At 41.9% G+C, this 19,829-nt stretch overlaps 1 protein-coding gene across 5 annotated transcripts in view; it reads left to right on the forward strand.

The window, feature by feature from the left end:
- The window catches only part of CDH17 (cadherin 17), an 86,526-nt gene that overhangs the window by 61,972 nt on the left and 4,725 nt on the right, over positions 1-19,829 (forward strand). For all 5 annotated transcript variants that reach the window (XM_043484149.1, XM_043484151.1, XM_043484153.1 and 2 more), the window contains exons 13-15: positions 10,379-10,623; positions 14,027-14,157; positions 16,578-16,817. In XM_043484149.1, the coding sequence (XP_043340084.1) occupies positions 10,379-10,623; positions 14,027-14,157; positions 16,578-16,817 (616 nt within the window). The remainder of the gene's footprint in view (positions 1-10,378; positions 10,624-14,026; positions 14,158-16,577; positions 16,818-19,829) is intronic.

Genomic DNA, 19,829 nt, shown 5'->3' on the forward strand with positions numbered 1-19,829 from the left:
ACCCCATGGACTATACAGTCCCTGGAATTCTCTAAGCCAGAATACTGGAGTGGGTAGCCTTTCCCTTCTCCAGGGGATCTTCCCAACCTAGGGATCGAACCCAGATCTCCCACATTGCAGGCAGATTCTTCACCAGCTGAGCCACAAGGGAAACCCAAGAATACTGGAGTGGGTAGTCTATCCCTTCTCTAGGGGATTTTCCTGACCCAGGAATTGAACCGAGGTCTCCTGTATTGCAGGCAGATTCTTTACTAACTGAGCTATGAGGGAAGCCCTAAATGTGCAAATGGAAACCGATAAAATTCACCGAGGAGCGCATACTCCACAACTGAAGCCCCTTTCGCTTACTCCTTTGCTTCTCACGCTGACCCTAAGGGAGGCAAAAACAGTCCCATCGTCCAGCTGAGGTTTGGGCTCACAAGTTACAGTCAGCCCCTCTACTAGATGGCAGAGCTGGGAACTTGACCCCTGGCTTCTGACTCCTTTCAGGAAAGAACTGCTATGGGGGCCTGGCATTGCCATGTACTAGCTCTGCAACCTTGACACAAATGTTGTGACCTCTCAGACCTCAGTTTTCTGATCTGAAAAACTGACGAACTGGTAGAACCTTGTTGATGAAGACCCTGGAGGATTCAGTGAAAAAATACACACATAGCTCTTAAGACAGCCCCTAGCAGGTGGTAGCCAACTTCATAAATGTTCAGCATTATCTTAATTCTAATTAACTGGAGGGAGGGCAGAAGTTAGGACTCTGGCTGTGGGCAGATGAGTCGTTTTCTTGTCTTGCCAAGGGGGCGAACTTGTCCGATCCCAGAGTCAAACGGTGCCCGCTGGGGACAGCTGACTCAGGCTCTTTGTGGGAGGGCCTGGAAATCAGTCATTTTAGCAAGCGCCCTGCAAAGGCTCTCTCCTCTACTCTTGAGTAATCGCTGCACTTCACGTTGGATACCAGGTGTGTGGGCTTTCCACACACCTATCCATTCTCCAACGCCAGCCTGGTGTCCTACGACGTAACTCAATTCTGACACTATCTGTTGGGAGACAGCATCCGACCCCCCAGGTTAAGGGCTCAGTCCCACTCTCCCACCCCTCTTCAGAAGCCAACCGCAAGTCTCAGGTTGTCACCTGTTCTTCTGACTGACTGGCTATACATCAAATGTTCACGACTGCCTCCTTAGGTTCCAACATTTGCTAGAACAGCTCACAGAGCTCACGGAAACGTATTTACCAATGTATCACGTAATAAAGGATATGATGAAGGATCCAGCTGAGCAGCCAGATGAAGAGATGCATGGAGTGAGGTCTGGGAGGGCCTCGAGAGCAGGGGCTTCCATCTCATGGAGTTGAGTTGTATGTCACTTCCCCAGCTCGTGAATGTGCTCACTAAACCAGAAGCTCTCTGAATGCCTTACTCTGGGGCTGTCTATTGAGGCTCCATCATGTAGACATGATTGGTCATGAACTCAATCTCCAGCCCCTCTCCCCTTCCTGGGATATGGGAGGAGTTGTGCTGAAAATTCCAAGCTTCTAACCATGGCTTGGTCTTGGTCTGATAACCAGTCTCCCTCCTGAAACCATCCAAGTAGCCACCAAGAGTCACCTCATTAGAACAAAAGACACTCCTATCACCCAAGAAATTGCAAGGGATTTAGGAGCTCAGTGTCAGGAACCAGAGGAAAAGACCAAGAAATACTTTTTCTATCAATTCACATGCCCCAAGTGATGCTTGGGAATAAACACGATTTAGAACTGCTGTCCTCTCTGTCTTTACTGCCACCCTGAGCTCTGGCCTATTGTGTGATAGATCAACATATACTTGAGACCAAGCAGGTATCAAGAGCCAGGAAGGCTATTTCTCTGAGCCCTGCTGGACTCATCAATAACTCTCCTGAAATTGAAATTCAGATGTTTGTTTTGGCTTTAATTTTCTTTTTTTGTGTGTGATACAAATTTTGTCACTTCCTCATTATGGTTGGTTCTTTTGAATTCTCAGTACATGATGTGTTTTTAAGCAGCTAGAGTACCATGTGGAAAACTAATGTGCACTTTTTTCTCTTCACTGATTATTGATGAAAATGTTAAATGTCCCTGGTCTCAGCTCCTTTCCTTCAGCACTTTATCTATGCTTCTAGGTTGAATCTAAATCATGGGGTTGACCTTCCAAGCAGTCGCGTACGCAAGAGGGATTGTGGCATGAGCGTGTGTTTTCTGCCTACCTGATGAGTAAGGTCGTGAGGGTCTCTTGACTTGGCTCAGCAGGCATATCCCCGTGTTGTGAAAGACAGGGCACGTGGTTTGACAAAGCTTGTTCTTGATTAAACTCTGCTGATTATCACTTGCTAATTTTAGTATATTCCATTTCTAATTTTATTCCTGGAAAATGTGGTCCCATGTGCTTTTCTGGTGTGAAAGTTAAGCGGACTGACTGATGGCAAGCTGTTACTTCCATTCAGTAAGTGTTGAAGGAGCACTGACACCCCCTCCTAACGGGCCTCCCTGCCCAGGTCAGATCAGCTCAAATCCACCCCTCCCCTAGCAGCTCCCAGAGTTAACTTTCTTCAACCCGAATCCCACCTTGTCAGTCTTGTGCTCACCACCTCTCTCTGCTCATCAAGGATCAAGTCCCAGCTTGTTAGCTTGACATGCACTGTCTTCTCCATCACCTCTCTCTTCTCTCAGGTCACACATTCTGTCCTGATAACTCTTGCTGCTCCTCATTTGCAGGTACACCATTTCATTTCTTTATCCCTCACCTCCGGTGGCGTCGTGAAAGGATTGGAAAGCCAGGGAGGGGACTGAGGACCTGTTTGATGTAAGGATGGGGTGTGCGTCCTCTGCCTGAGCCCAGAGAGCTGTGCTGCCTGTCTGAGCCTGGAACTGGCTGGACCCCAAGGAAGAGGGTGCCACATCCTTGATCCACATGGCGGGTTTGCTCTGGGGGCTGCTGCCTTCCTGTTCCATCTACCAGACTTTCTCGTTCGACAGCCCTGCCTCCCTCCCCTGAGATGATGGGTGGTCCCTGGGAGTCAGCTCCAGCTTGCACACACCCCTTCCCAACTCCCCTGGGTGGGGAGCCCTATCCCACCATGAGGTCGTGACCAAGAGGTCATCATGGGGTCATAGCCTGTAGGCACTGGGTGCTTATCTCTATGAAAAACCTCTCTTTTTACATCTCAGCTGGATTACAAAATCTTATATTCTGCATTTTAGCAAGAGCCAATTGATTCTCAATGATCTTGAGTCTTTACACATAATTCTTTCTCTTTCATATGAGGAAATTTTCTATCTTCCTTTTGAACTATCAATTGGATTGCGATGTTGTGTGTGTTTGTGTGTTCATGGAGAAGAGGGTTTCTAGAGAGTGAAGATTTTCTCCAGAATCTCTTTCCCACTGGAGCCTGCAAGGGCTTGAGAAGGACCAAGACCTTCTCACTTTTATATTTCCTAATGGATATACTATATGGGCACTGTTTGTCAGGGAAGTGATGAGAAGCAAAGAATATAATACAGTTCCTCTTCTCAGAGAGCTCATGGTCAGTAAGGATCTGGAATAGAGAAGCAAACAATTAGAATCCTGAGGTAAGTACTGTGAGATTACAGAGGGCCTGGAGCTCATCTATTTGGGGATACAGAGTGGGATTTGGGGAAGATGATATGGAAAGGACAGCACTGAGTCAACTTTTGCCTGATGGGGAGAATTTTTTCAGATGTTGGGGAAGAGCAGGCTGAGCTAATGCAGTCATGTGTCAGCATTTCCTCTTCATGAAAGGAAAATACCATTTTTGTTTAACTGATGAGAAACTGATATAAACTCAAGTTAAGGAACTGACGGCTCCCCAAGAGATCCTGGGTCCTCCAGGCCTGAAGAGTGAATAAAACAGTGCAGTTCCCAGAATCTATAATGTGCTTTTTGAGCTTTCCTTGGGTTCCTTCATCTTTTTGAGGTCATGGGTACCTTTGAGACACTGGCAAAAGCTACATAACCTCTCCTGATGAAAAAATTCGCTTATGCACAAATAACAAAAATTCAATGGAGTAAATTTAAGGATCAAATTGGCTTTATTAAATAATTCATAAATCAATTGTCATTCCATCTAGCAAACAGAAAGGAGCTCCACCAAGCTGTAGAAAAGGAAAGATTTTTAAAGGGAGAATGGGAGTGGAAAAAGGAAATTATTGGCAAAGAATGTCTTGTTTCAGACAAGGTTGCCCTCCTAAAAGGAACAAAAGGGCCTACTGGGTGGATTACCTCACTGGGGCCAACCAGATTCAAGACTCACTGGTTAAAGTTGGGTTCCTGGGCAGGGATTGAGAATGCAATGAGTTAGGTATTAGGTTTTGTTGCTGACATGGGGTTTAGCACAAGTGATTCTATTTTGGGCCTGTTGTTTCTTTAAAGTGTGTGCGTGCTCAGTTGTGTCTGACTTTTTGCAACCCCAACGAGTCCAGCTCTTTGTGGACTGTAGCCCACGAGGCTCCTCTGTCCATGAGATTCTCCTGGCAAGAATACGGGAATGGGTTGCCATTTCCTTCTCCAGGGGGTCTTCCTGACTCAGGGATCGAACCCAAGTCTCCTGCATCTCCTGCCCTGCAGGTAGATGCCTTACTGATGAGCCACGAGGGAGGCCCTTTAACAGTTTCCCCATTTTGATCAGATTCTCGCTTATCTGAGAAATGTGATAAAAACTTAAAGCATTAAATGCCATTATCAGATACTGCTCTTTAGTTCTTTCTGCTTCTGTTGATCTTCCCTGTGATAGTCACAGGTCATAATTTTTTTTAATTAATCCCTGTGGTAGTCACAGGTGTCAGCTTCAGGTTTAGAGTTTTTAAGTGGGTCATTCTCTCTGCCCCCTTTCTGATGTCCTTAGGCTCAGTGAGACTCGGTAGTGAGTGGTTGTGAGCGTGTATTTAAAGCTTCTGAGGGAACGCAGCACATGAGAGAGAGCACTCTGACTCTAACCAGCAGGATAAGTCCTCGTGTGTGGCATGTGCCCTTGAGCCGTGGTCCCCAAGCCCCAAACCAATCAAATGCAAATAATTCAAAGAAAGACCCATGGCAGGAGTCACCCTTTGAAGGCAAGTGACTTGCTCAGTGATCTGATGTTCCAGAATTTCAGCTGCCCCGAAAGTGTTACTCCAGGTCCAGCAGGTGGTGTTGGCTACAGCATAGACACTTCCTTGCTCAACTGAGAGAGAATCAAGGGCTATCTTATGTCAAGAACAACTTTGGCCAGAAAGCCTTAGGATTTTTGTTGGGCAGCTATTGCTCTAACAGTGAGTTTTTCAATATTTTCAAGAATTAAGGAAAGGTTCCTAATCATATTCTGGTTTACATGCACTCTTAACCAGGGAGGGCTTCCGTGGTGGCTCAGCTGGTAAGGAATCCACCTGCAATGTGGGAGACCTGGGTTCGATCCCTGGGTTGAGAAGATCCCCTGGAGAAGGGAAAGGCTACCCACTCCAGTATTCTGGCCTGGAGAATTCCATAGACTGTATAGTCCGTAGGGTTGCAAAGAGCTGGACATGACTGAGCGACTTTCACTTCACTTCACTTAACCAGAGAAGAATGGACCCACTAAGGAAAGTGAATCCTGAGTCATGAATACCTCTTGACACTTCCTTTATAACTCACTGATGTAAATCCAGGGAGTTCAACCAATGAGGTATCTCAGTTTGTTTGTGAACACTCAGGGGTACAGTTAGATAACCTAAGAGACTGCCTGATGACGATGTACCAGCCATCTAGGTACATACAGAGAATGATAACCATCACAGACAAGATAAATCCTGTCAGGACACAAATCATTTCCATCAAGGCAGCACTGTTAATGGATTCACTCACAGGGATAGTTAGTTGCATATGCCTATTCAAGTTAGATGTCAGTTAGGTTTTCTCCTAGCCCCAAATCATAGTTGTTTTAAATTTCAGAGGCTACCTCCCTTATCAACGGCCTGGGAGATACAGATGATGGTTTACCTTCTCAGGCCGATGCCAGAGTGAAAGAAAGGGAAGGAAAAAATAAAATAAAAAAAGAGAGAATTTCATGTTCAGTTGAAGTATGAAGTGTTGATCTGATGTCCTGGAGGGAGCATCCACCTCACTGTCAGCTGCCTCTCTTCCTACTCAAGTTGATTTAGAGATTCAGTATTTTACAAGACCAGACGTCAGGTGGACTCCTCTGCAGCTGTGAGATGTATATGTAAGGTTTAAGACCCTAAAGATTGGCTGCCATGTGGGTAGTGAGGAGGACCTGGTAGAGTCCCTTCCAAGGAGGTTCAAGGGCAGTCTTCGTTCTCACTGATTCCAATTCAGAAAGGTGGGAGACAATGGAAACATTAGCTTGGAGAGTTGTAGCCAGATATTTGAGGAAACTAGAAAAATTCAGGATTCAGTCCAGTTTATGGGTATATGTGTGCATGCTAAGTCGCTTCTGTCATGTCCGACTCTTTGCAACCCTATGGACTGTACCTTGCCAGGCTCCTCTGTCCATGGGATTCTCCAGGCAAGAATACTGGAGTGGGTTGTCATGCCCTCCTCCAGGGGATCTTCCTGACACAGGGGTCAGCCCTCGTCTTTCATGTCTCCTGCAGTGACAGTCGGGTTCTTTACCACTAGCGCTACCTGGGAAGCCCAAAGTCCGATTTGCTCTGCTGTGCTTAGTCGCTCAGTCATGTTTGACTCTTTGTGGATCCCATGGACTGTAGCCTGCCAGGCTCCTCTGTCCATGGGGAACATAAAGGTTCAAATACAATTTTTCTCCCTACAATTATTCCTGCTTTGTAAAAAATTCTTTACAAGAATAATCCCAGTAAAACTTAAATTTTTTTTCATTAAATTTGGCTTGATTATATACATAAGCGCAGCAAGAATAGTGATTGACCATGTAAGCTCTTTTTACGATTGCTTTGCTGGAACCTTGAAAGCAAGGTCCTCTCTGAGTCTATGTACATCTCTCTCCAATGTGACAATCCAGTCCAAGCCTTGGTATTGTAATCAGCGTTTCCAATTGTGTTCCATTACGAGGAGAACAGATTCTTTTTGAACATATGTGAATGACTACCTATACGCCATGAAAAGAATGTATTGAGAGTTTCTGAATTCTGGAGAGATCACATAGAAAAAAAAAATGTCATTTTTGTTTAAAAAGGTATACTTTATTGATTGCTGTAAGTCATAGATTATTTAAAAGAAAACATTTCTTTAAATCTGGAAAATAAAACATGAAGAAATACGCACTGTATTAGAACAAAAAGTCATACAAATTATAATCAACCTCCTCAGTTTATTTAATTCAATGTAATTAATACTGGCTCTATTTGAATCTAGTTTTTCCATTATTCTGGAATTCTTACCCACTTTAGTTTTATGATTTTAAAATGATCAGAAACCTGTACTCTAGAATACCTGTTACAGTTCAAAGTTCTTTTTATGGATTTCTCTGAAGATGAAATAGTTTTGTAGGAACACTTTTGCAAAAGCATCAGAATAAAACAATTAACTATCTGTAAATGACAAAATCCTTAAAATGCTCATTATTAAATATCTGATAAGAATTCATTGTAATGGAATTGACAAGGAAATTTGGTAATCTTTGCAATGAGTAATGTTTACGATAACTAGAATTATGACTGATAACAACATACCAGGAAATAATAGATTTCCAGGAATTTCATACAATTTCCATAACACATACCTATGTAAATATAACATAAAGAAGGTTTGGACTTCCCTAGTGGTCCAATGGTTAAAAATACGCCTGCTAATGCAGGGGACATGGATTCGAACCCTGCTCTGGGAAGATTCCACATGACACATTAAAACCGTGCACCATGACTGCTAAAGCCCTTGCACTTTAGAGCCCTTGCTCTGCATGAGAAGCCTGAGGACCACAGCTAGAGTGTAGCCCCACTCGCTGCAACTAGAGAAAGCCTGTGTGCAGCAATGAAGACCCAGCGCAGCCAAAAATAAATAATTTTTTTTAAAAAAGAAAAAAGCCTGAACACTCAAATCATTAAAAAAAAAAAAGCTTAGTATTACTTGTTTGACAAAGTTTTCCACATAATTTAACATATCAAATAATCTTAATTAGTATAACAGCTCTCTTTTTATAAGGAGAAAGAAAATGCCTTTTCTGATTTTTCCAAAGTACCTCTGGAAAATCCCAAAGTTATTTTCAGGTCAAAAAGACTTCACTTAGAATTTGATTTTGGGAAGTTCTGCCAAAAAATTCAAAAGATTTGGACACAACTAAAAAGGATCACAGATCATTATGAAACAATACCTAATTACCCCCTTAATTATTCAAATAGAATAGAATAGAGGTTTTCAAGAGCAAATGCAGTAAGTTACATACTTCTGAGCCAAACTTCGATTTTTAAATATTGAGATGACTCAGTTTACTTAAATAATCAAAGACTTGATAATAAAGATATAAAGCACAAAAAATTATTTTGATAAAACACAAAGTCTTTGCTTTCTAAACAGACTGTTTTAAAGATAAAGGAAAGCTTTTCAAATTTCTCATAAGGAGTAGATCTTTTTTATTAATAGATCTAATAAAATTTGCCCTTTTAGCAGATGAAAGAAAATTAAGTTTTAGTTTTACATAAGAATATTTTAGTATTTAAACTTATTTTGAAACTCTTATAATAACAATTAATTTTTTTAGCTAACTTGACCGCACAGGGTTTCCTCTTTTTTCCTCTTCTTCTTTCTTTCATGCTTCTTTATTTTCTATGTCCACAGTTTTTCCGTAATTTTTCTCCTTCCTATTTTAAAATAACTAGCTTTACTTTAGAAAAAAACCACTTTTATTTCCCTCAACACAATATATTGCCATACCTCATACCCTTTTAAACCAAAAAAAGGCCTCTGAAACAAAAAATACATCCTATTTTCCTTGCATACACAATTATTTCTTATTGTTTTAAATTACATGAGTGACTGAGCTTGCACATGTTAGAATCCTTAACCCTTAGAAGCCTTAATTTATAGTGAACACTTGCTAAGCAATTAAGAACTGTTACCCTAGCATTCTTTAGACTAGTAAATTTATGAATACATTTCATAATTTTTAGAAAAATATGCTTCCTCATAGTAAACATTTTTAATGTGGCACTAACCATATTCACTAATAGATCCAAATATCTTTAGTTCCTCTGCAAAAGGAAACCAAGGTGGGTAAAATTTATGTTCAGTAATTAAAGTTTTAGTATTTTATCTTGTTTAGAAGTGATCTAGATGTGCAGTGAACTTCTGTGGAGGGGAGCAGTAGGAATTACATCAGTCCTATAGTCTTTTTTTGGATACCTTTTATATCTCTAATTTTTTATCTGGCTTTTGCAATGAAATTTTCAATGAAACTATTTTGGAATTTTGAAGTCTTTTGGAGGCTTCTGCATGCCAGTTAAAATAGGTATTCCTTGCTTTTAAGTGCTCTTCTTAAATGCTCTTGTCTAATTGGAACATTCCTCTTAATGGCCATTGTAATTCCCCTTAAGACAGCAGTTTGCTAGGAACCTTAGCAGCGTATGGAATTCAACCTCCATTTCTTTCTGTTCAGCCATGTTTGGGGCCCCAGTTTGATGTTACCACACCAAGTTCTCATGCACAAAAGTCTATGTTGTCTTTAGTAAGGTTTTGGCCATTTTGAGGGGTAGGTATTTATAGTTTCTGAGACAGTTTTTAGATGTAAAATGAGCAGGCATGCTCTAGTTTATGCTAACCTCTCCCAACTGCCATGAGTTTAAGTTCTTTTATTTTGAAATTCAAATCCTGAGGTTTCTGGGAAATCATCCTCCTTACAATGTGGTTGCTGTTTAGTTGCTGTCGTGTCCAGCTCTGCAACCCCATGGACTGTAGCTGCTTCGGGCTCCTCTGTCCGTGGGATTCTCCAGGCAAGAATACTGGAGTGGGTTCCCATTTCCTTCTCTAGGGGATCCCCTCGACCCAGGGATTGAACTTGCATCTCCCGCATTGGCAGGTGGAATTCTTTGCCAGTGAGCCACCAGAGAAGCCCCACACCATGTGGAAATCTCTGTATAAGCGTTTCCCAGTGACTTCTGAGAACTGTCTTGAGGGACTCAGTAAGTTTCTGCTGAATGAATGAATTACCCCAGGATTAAATAAATTGGAGGAGTACTGTACTGATTCCCTCTTCTAGGAGGGTCAGAACACACATTAGCATGTTAGAAGTCCTGGTAAGTCCTGTAGCAAAAACTTCTCCATGGCTCTACTATCCAGAGAAGGAAGTTTTTACTGACACTAGTTTAAGAACAGATGCTCTGTCAGAGTGTTTTTAAGGGCGCCTGGGGGTGAATTTTAAGGGGGTTAATTATCCCCCAATTGATTTTCCTTCTTTTTTCCCCTATACAGCCTCTTGATTTTGAAACAGTAGCCATTCATAATATTGTCGTCCAAGCAGAAAATCCTGAGCCTCTGGTGCCTGGCGTACAGTATAACGCCAGCTCTTCTGCTACCTTCAGACTGACGGTGACAGACGTGAATGAGGCCCCGCGATTTTTCCAACAAGTATTTGAAGCAACAGTCAGTGAGGCTGTGGCTAAAGGCACAAAAGTGGGCAACGTGACTGCCAAGGATCCGGAAGGTCTGGACGTCAGGTAGAGCGGAGCCATGTGGGGAAGCTTGGCTGCGTGCTGTGGTCACGGCCCGTGGGAGGAGGAAGGGCTGGGGGGCGGGGGGGCAGAGAAGCTGGCCTGACTCGAGGGCTCTCCCCTAAGGGATCTGAAGCTGTGTCCCTGTGGACTTGGTGAATCTGCCCTTGGTTTCGGCAGGTGCCAGTCACCTGGAGGGCACTGGGGAGCATCCAGGCTCGGGAGTGGGAAGCAGGTCAGATTCCAGCCCGGCCTGCCTACTGCAGGTCTCCGCTGAGAGCTGGGGAGTCCAGGAGGTGGGGCTGGAGACCCGGCTGCCCAGAGGTAGGCCCTGTGTCTGGGCGGGTCACAGGGCCAGGTCCGGAGACGAGCTCCAGCTCCTGAGGCAGACAGGTGTCCTAGACAGCAAAATAAAGTAGAAATCTGACGGGGTGGATTCACCCACCTGAGTGGGTGAAGGGAACCGTCTCCCTGAGGGGCTCTTCAGAGCAGGTCCAGGGCAACAAGGTTCATTCTGGAGCTCAGCCCTGGAAAGGTGAGTACGTGGGCAGAGAAGTTAGACAAGATGTGTAAGTATTTCCATTTTAGTAGTTCTCATTGTTTTTTTCATGGTGATAGAACCCACACAGATTTTCCTTAAATATGTACAACAATAAATCAAATTTTCCAAGATAACAGATGGATGTGTATACATCCATGTCTGTATCAATGTAACCTTCTTAAGATCATCTCGTTAATAAGCCCAAGGACAGGACTTGAACCTGGATCTTTTGTTTCTATTGTATAATGTCAGCCCTACTGTCCCTGGCATGACAAATATTTTAGCATGGCTTAAAACCTATGCAAGTGATTATGAATGTTATGAATGACAATTCCTTAAGTGTCTCTAAATATTTGAGGGGAGTCTTGCCTCCCACTGAGTGATCCTTTTGGCATTTGGAATGAGTTTCAAGACGTCTTTCTGATTGTCTGTCAGAGTAAAGTTCCCACCTACTATTTGACACTGCAAGCACTTATCAACTTTCACAAAGACAAATAAGAGAAAAGATGTGTTGTACTGCATGGTTAGTGTAGATACTACTCTATACGTCAGAGTTACTAAGCGTGATGGGGCACAAAATGTTCCTAATTTTACAACAGTTTACTCCATAACAAATGCTTCTATCTCCTTCATGAGAATGCCATGAGAAAGTCATTAGTCAGAGGCAAGTGAATAAAAATTTGAGTTTATGAGGGGAGAAAACTAAGTCATTTAAGAACATTCCTCAGATAGATATTCATTCTTTCATCTGAGGAAAAGATATGATGTATGTACCATTAAGTTAAAATCAGGAAGATAAATAGAAAGATAGTGTCCTGGAAGAAACAAATGAAAAGAGTACTTCATGAATGAAGAGTAATCAACAGTTGGGATGCTAGGAGTAAGTCAACTCCAAAGCTGCTGCTGAAACCTGAGCAATTTAATTCTCTTTCTTTTAGATCCACAAACTTGGAATCCATTAGCACCCAAATGGATCCTAATCCAATCTATCAGTAAATATTAGTGATGCTTTTGTTGACATATATCCAGAATTCACCTGCTTCTCATCACTTCCGCAGTGATCCAGGCCACATTATCATCTCTTCCACCCATCCATTCACTGCAATGAGGGCAGGTCTTTAAAGAAGTAAAATCACATAACTCCTCTGAAAACCCTCCAGAGGGTTTCCATCTCACTGAGAAATCCTGACTACATCAGTTCAGTTTAGCCGCTCAGTCGTGTCTGACTCTTTGCAATCCCATGGACTGCAGCATGCCAGGCTTCCCTGTCTACCACCAACTCCCGGAACTTGCTCAAACTTATGCCCATCGAGTCAGTGATGCCATCCAACCAAACATAGGCAATTTTTAATTCATTGCCCATACACAGAGCCTAACACTTGCTTGGCATATGGAATATTCTAACACTGGGAAAAAATTAGTTTGAACCAACAACATTATTACTTTTAAATCATTCTCCTACTCCCAGACACGTAGGTTGTTTCCAGTATTTTTTAAGTTGTAGAAAAGTTTTGCATGTATGTGTATAATTTGTTTTTAAAACTTTTATTAAATTGTTTTTTATTTGGAGAAAATTTCCAGAGGTGGAGTTTTTTTTTATTCAAAGATACAGACATCCTCATGGCTATGACGCTTTGTTCCCAAAAGGCTGTAGCCATCTGTTTTCCTTTGGTTCTAGATTTTTCTCGCTCAAATTCACCTTTCATGCATCTACCAATGAGTTCCACTGAAAACACAAACATGACTAGGTCACCATCCCCTGCCTGTACATCGCTTTCCATGACCCAGCTCCTTCCATCCCTTGAGCTTCATCCTTTGCTGTCCACTGTGTCCTATTTTTATCCCCTCACTCCTGGAATGTCTGATGCCCCCACACCCTTAGCTATTCCTTGGCCTCTCTGCCTTAGTTCCTGTAATTTCTTCTGCTTAAAGCATCCTTCTTTTTCTTGCTTTAGTTAACATCTACCATTTCAGATGTTTCAGAAAAACATCTATTTCTGCTTTATTGACTATGCCAAAGCCCTCGACTGTGTGGGTCACAATAAACTGTGGAAAATTCTGAAAGAGATGGGAATACCAGACCACCTGACCTGCCTCTTGAGAAACCTGTATGCAGGTCAGGAAGCAACAGTTAGAACTGGACATGGAACAACAGACTGGTTCCAAATAGGAAAAGGAGCACATCAAGGCTGTATACTGTCACCCTACTTATTTAACCTATATGCAGAGTACATCATGAGAAACGCTGGGCTGGATGAAGCACAAGCTGGAATCAAGATTGTCGGGAGAAATATCAATAACCTCAGATATGCAGATGACACCACCCTTATGGCAGAAAGTGAAGAAGAACTAAAGAGCCTCTTGATGAAAGTGAAAGAGGAGAGTGAAAAAGTTGGCTTAAAGCTCAACATTCAGACAACTAGAGGGAGGATTTTAATAGACAATTCCAGGTTGTTTTATTTGAAAAAGAAGTTTAACTTTTTTCACTAGAGTTTGTGACTCTACCTTTTTAAAAAAAATTAAAACAGGTACAAAAACCACTTTGTAGGGATGAACAAATCCTTCTTTTGAAGGCTGACAGTAGGCAAAGAAAGCATTGAAGGTGAAGGTGAGGTTGTTCAGTCATGTCTGACTCTTTTTGACCCCATGGACTGTAGCCTACCAGGCTCTTCCATCCATGGGATTTTCCAGGAGAGAGTACTGGAGTGGGTTACCAAGCATTAGTAATACTAAATTATGCTTCTTTACATATGTTGTCAATAGTCTGCAAGGGACAGTGCTGATATAACAGCATAGAGGTGCATAAACTATCTCCATGTTTTCATGCAGGTAACATGGGCTTTCTTTTGCTCTTTTCTCTTACTGAAGTTATTCACTGAGAGGCGACAAGAGAGGTTGGCTAAGAATCGACCCTGTCACTGGTGAGATCTTCAGTGCAGCGCCGCTGGACAGGGAAGCTGAAAGTCTGTATCGGGTACAAGTGGTGGCAACGGAAGTAGGTGAGCCGACACAAATGCGTACAAGGTAACACAAGTGATCGGGGCTCCGTCAGTAGAAGTGGGAGGGAAGGCGAGGTGAGTGGGAAACTCTACCGGGTCAAATGGCCGGAATATCTGACAGTGGAGAAACGAGAAGAGTCCAAGCACGGAGGGAAGGGCTCACCCCTCCTTGGCTATGTTCCAGGTGAGAACCCTTGTGCCTGCCATAGGGCTCTTTCAGGCCGGGCTGCCCCTGGAGGCCGGCAGGATTTAGGGCTGCTGCTCCCTCTGTGGGGTGTGCAGGGACCACGGCTTCTAGGAAGGTTCCTGTGCCCCCACTGAACTACCCTGCCTTCCTCCAAAGTGGCTGTGGGTTTCTCCAGGCAGTGGGATCAAACCACTGCGTAGTAATATAGAGTTATATGGTGATGGTGGTTCAGTCACTAAGTCGTGTCTGACCCTTGTGACCCATGGACTATAGCCTGCCAGGGTCCTCTGTCCATGGGATTGTCCAGGCAAGAATACTGGAGTGGGTTGCTATTCCTTCTCCAGGGGATCTTCCCGACCCAGGAATTGAACCCAGGTCTCCTGCATTGCAGGCAGATTCTTTACCAACTGAGCTATGAGGGAAGCCCCAGAATTATATAATATATAGTAATATACCTGCCTGACTTACCAAAAAAAAAAAAAAAATGAGAACTGAGCAAAGTATGACTAAATAAACACAGATTTAGAGCAAAGAAAGAAACTTGCAAAACAGAAAGCCCAGGTTTGGGAATAGGAATAGGGTAAATTCCAGTAGGTGGGAATCATGAAAATGGTCCCTGTCTGTGAAAAGATGAAGAGCAAAAGTACTGTAGTCATGTTAAACCAAAGAGGCTGGACCTGCAGATGTGTGTGCTGAATTTGAAATGGTTGTGGGTGAGCGCACGGACCTCGCTGAGGTGGGTTGGGGGCACTCTCTCTCTTGCTTCTAGTTAATGTGCTGCTAACACATACCACTATCACACTCTACACATTTAACTCTTGATTTAAAAAGCTCCTGATTTCATCAGCAGGAAGTTTCTGGTGAAGTCTTTGTGCTCCGCCTTCCGCTAAAATGTACCGTGGGGTCAGCACTTCACTTTAGACGTGTCCTAAAGCCTATCACAGTTTAGAAGTGTCGGGAATCAAAAACAGGGTTCAAAACCCAGCCTGGTGTGCAGCTGTTGGCCCTTGAGTGATCCATGTCGATGAAATGACTTCAAGAACACGGTAGCTCTTCCTCCTTTGGTTAAAGAGACAGCTGACGGGAAAAGCAGGCAAATAGAATTTACTGGAATTGAAGCAGGTTGGAGTCAGAAATTGTAGAAACATCAGGGAGAATGAGAACCGTCAGTGTTACTGCTATACTAACCATCTCCTTCTAAGCACTTACCCCTCACACAACACTATGGGGAGGGATTATAATTGATCATATTTGATACAGAAACCAAGATACTGATAAGTAACTCACCAATGATCACACAGCTACTAATTGCTCAGGCAGCAAGGTCAAAATTTTTACCATGATACCCCAGCAAATAACATTTGTACAGATCTGTACAATTTTCTAAGAATACTACACATTGGATCCTCATAAAGTCACATTTTATAGCTGAAGAAATGAGGCTTAGAAAAGTTTAAAAAATATATATTTATTCATTTATATTTGGCTGCCTCGGGTCTTAGTTGTGGCACTTGGACTTCCCTCTAGCTGTGGTGGGCAGGCTCAGCTCGGTAGTTGTGGAGTACAGATTTCGTTGCCTTGCAGCCGGTGGGATCTTAGTTCCCCGACCAGGAATCAAATCCTCACCCTCTGGACTTGAGGCAAAGTCTCAACCACGGGACCACAGGGAAGTCCTGAGGCTTAGAAAACTTAACCATGCCTAAGTCAGTGATGAGGAGCAATTGAAGTTGTGGGCTCTAGAGTCAGATCTCCTGAGTTGGAAGACTCTCCACTGCTGTGTGACCTTGGGCAAGTCACACAACTTCTCTGAGCTCCAGTCTTCTCACCAATAAATGTATGCCAGTATTGTTTTGAAGTAACGTGTATAAAACATTAGCACATAATTCTTGGGTGTGTGCGTGTGTGCTCAGTTATGTCTGACTCTTTGCAATTCCATGGACTGTAGCCTGCCAGGCTTTTCTGTCCATGGAATTTTCCAGGCAATAATACTGGAGTGGGTTGTGATTTCCTCCTTCAGGGAATCTTCCCGACCCAGGGATCGAAACTGTGTCTCCTACATCTCCTACAATGGCAGGCAGATTCATAATTCTTAGTTATTTTTATTATCAAGACTTTTAAAGCAGAAAATGAAACTAGGTCTGAATTGTAAATTTTTTTAAAGTAAAGGAAATAGCCTTTCTGATTGAGAGGAGAATGAGAGCAGACACCGTATTTCAATGATTCAATTCCTTAGGTGGATCCTTCTTGAGTTCCACGGCGCAATTCCACCTGACCCTTACGGATGTGAACGACAACTCCCCACGGCTGGCCAAGGAGTACACGGGCTTGTTCTTTTGCTATCCCCTCAAAGCACCCGGAAGTCTCATTTTTGAGGCCACCGATGATGATCAACCGACATTTCGGGGTCGACACTTTACATTTTCCCTTGGCAGCGAAAGCTTACAAAAAGACTGGGAAGTTTCCAAAATCAATGGTGAGTTGTGAAAAGAACATTGAGAAAAACACCGATGGGCGATGAAATGAGTTTTCAATTTGCCTTGATGTGTGTGCAGCACTCAGCACAGAGCTTTCTCCCATGCTCCCGAAAGGAAGTTCATGCTGTGGAGACTCGCACAGGCAAGCTCTCCAGAGGGGTGAAAGCCCCCAAGGTTGGGAAAGGACAGATTGTTAACGCTCAGTGTCCCCTTTGGTGTACACGAACGGTTGGACAGCAGTTGGTGTACATGCATGGTTTTGCAGTCAGAGCAGCATTGCAGAGCAACCAGTGGCAGCTGAGAAACAGATTTCGTCATGATCTTTTAAAAACAGCTTTATTGAAATATCATTGACATACAATTAACAGCATATCTTTAAAGCATACAGTTTTACAAAAGTTGACATATGTATGTGCCACTGAAGCCATCTGCACAGTCAGGTAAGAACAGCTCCACCAGCTCCACCAGGTTTGTTCATACTCAGTTGCAATCCCTATTTTCCACCCCACGCTGTTCATCCATCCCTCAGTCAGTTCAGTTGCTCAGTCGTGTCCAACTCTGCAACCCCATGGACTGCAGCAGGCCAGGCTTTCCGGTCCATCTCCCGCGAGTAACCACTGATCTGCTTCCTGTCATTGTAAATTGGTTTGCATTTTCAAGAGTTTTATGTGAATAAAATAACAGCGTGTACTCTTTTTTTTGTTTGGTTAATTTCACTTAGTATACTTATTTGGAGATTTCACCGTGTTGTTGCATATTATCAACACAGCACTCATTTGTATTGCGGAGGAGTATTCCATTGTATATCATGATTTATTATCCATTGACTTATTGATTATTACTTAAATTGCTTCCAGTTTTTGCCATTTCAAATAAAGCTGCTATGAACATTTGTGAAGTACTTTGTAAGAGCCTGTGCTTCCATTTGTCGTGGTTAAATACCTGGAAGTGGTCATATGGTAGCTATATGGTCAAATTTTTAAGAGGATATCAAATTGTTTCCCAAATAGTCTGTAACATTTTACATTCCCACCAGTGAATGAGAATTCTTGTTGCTTAATATTCTCAATGCTTGCTATGCTCAGTGTTTTTAATTTTAGCCATTGGAGTGGGAGTGTAGTATTTCGTTATGGTTTTAATTTACATGGCCCAGGGAAATGGCAACCCACTCCAGTGTTCTTGCCTGGAGAATCCCAGGGACGGCGGAGCCTGGTGGGCTGCCGTCTATGGGGTCGCACAGAGTTGGACAGACTGAAGCGACTTAGCAGCAGCAGCAGCAGTGACTGATGGTGTTGAACGGCTTTTCATAAGCTTATTTGCCATCCATATATCCTCATTAGTGTAGTGTCTGGTCAAATATTGTGCCTGCTTAAAAAATTTAGTAAAGATTTGACTTCTATTGTTGTCTTTATTTGTCAGATATATGTTTACAAATATTTCTTCCCAGGCACTGTTACATTTTTATTTTGTAACAGTACCTTTTGAAGAGCAAATTAAATTTTTCTGATGACATCTAATTTATTGATATTTTTCCCTTATAATTTGTGACTTTTTTGCATATTCTTTAAGAAGTTTTTGTCAAGGTTATTAAATTTTTCTTATTTATTTTTCTTCCAGAGGAAAAGGAAGCTATGGTTTTAGCTTTTACAGTTAGCTCTATGATCCATTTTAAGTTAATTTTTTTGTGCACGTATGGTGAATGTCAAGGTTCATTTTTTTTTAATATGGCTATCTAATTATTTAAACACCTTATTGAAAATATCCTTTTCACATTGAATTGTCTTGGCAGCTTTGTCAAAAATCAAGTGACCACATATATATGGGTCTATTTCTGGACTCTCTCTTTTCTGTTTCATTGAGTTCTTTGTCTATCTTTATAGCAACACCATAATGTTTTGATAATTGCAGCTCAATAATAAGACTTGAAATCGGGTAGTGTAAATGTCCTCGCTTTGTTCTTTTTCAAGGTTTTTTGCATTTCTATATAAATTTTAGAATTAAGCTTGTCTGTTTCTACCCCTAAAACCTATGCCGGTTGTGACTGAGATAGTATAAATCTGTGCCTGAATCTGGGGGAGAATTTAAATCTTAACAAAATTGAATTTCCCAATCCATGAATATGATTATGTCTCCACTTATTTAGGTCTTCCTAATTTTTCTGAGCAATGTGTTTTAATTTTCTAAGTATAGTTTTACAGAATTTCCCCTAAGCGCTTCATATTTTTATGCTGTTATAAATACTTAAAAATTTTAATTCCAGGATATAGAAATATAACTGATGATTTTCTTGTACTGATCTTGTAGCATATAACATTGCTGACCTCACTTGTAAGTTCTCTCTCCCCCTTTTCCTTACATTTTCATAGTTTTTCTACATGTTGTCTGTGAATCATAATAGCTTTATTTCCTTTCCAATCTGGATGGCTTTTTATATATTTAGCTTGCTTTCTTACTGGTTAAAATCGCCAGAACAATGTTAAATGAAGGTAGTGAGGGAAGAAACCATTTGGCTTCTGATCTCAGGGAGAAGGCATTCATGGTCTCTCACTGTTAAGTATAAAATTAGCTATAAGTTTTTGTAGATGTCCATTATCAGAGTGAGGATTTTATCTTTTATTCCTAACTTGCTGAGAGGTTGTTGTTGTTTTTTTTTTAATGAAGTATGATGCTAAAAATTTCAGGTGTTTTTTCTGCATCTATTTAGATGGTTGTTGGTTAATTTAGGTTTTTGTTGTTTTTGTCTGTTAGTTGGTGAAATATTTCAATCAACTTTTATATCTTAATTCAGTCTTTTCCTGAGATAAGGCCTACTTGATGTGAAATATTAGCATTTTTATAACTGATTGGATTCAATTTGCTAAAATTTTAAGAATATTTCTATCTATATTCATAAGGGACATTGGCCTATATTTTTCCCTTATAGTGCCTTTGTCTGATTTTGGTATCAGAGTAGTGCTGGCTTCATAGAATGATTTAGAAAGTGTTCTACCTCTTCAATTATCTGGAAGAAT

Source organism: Cervus canadensis, chromosome 12 (genome assembly GCF_019320065.1).
Source record: "Cervus canadensis isolate Bull #8, Minnesota chromosome 12, ASM1932006v1, whole genome shotgun sequence".
NCBI classification, from domain to species: Eukaryota; Metazoa; Chordata; class Mammalia; order Artiodactyla; family Cervidae; genus Cervus; species Cervus canadensis.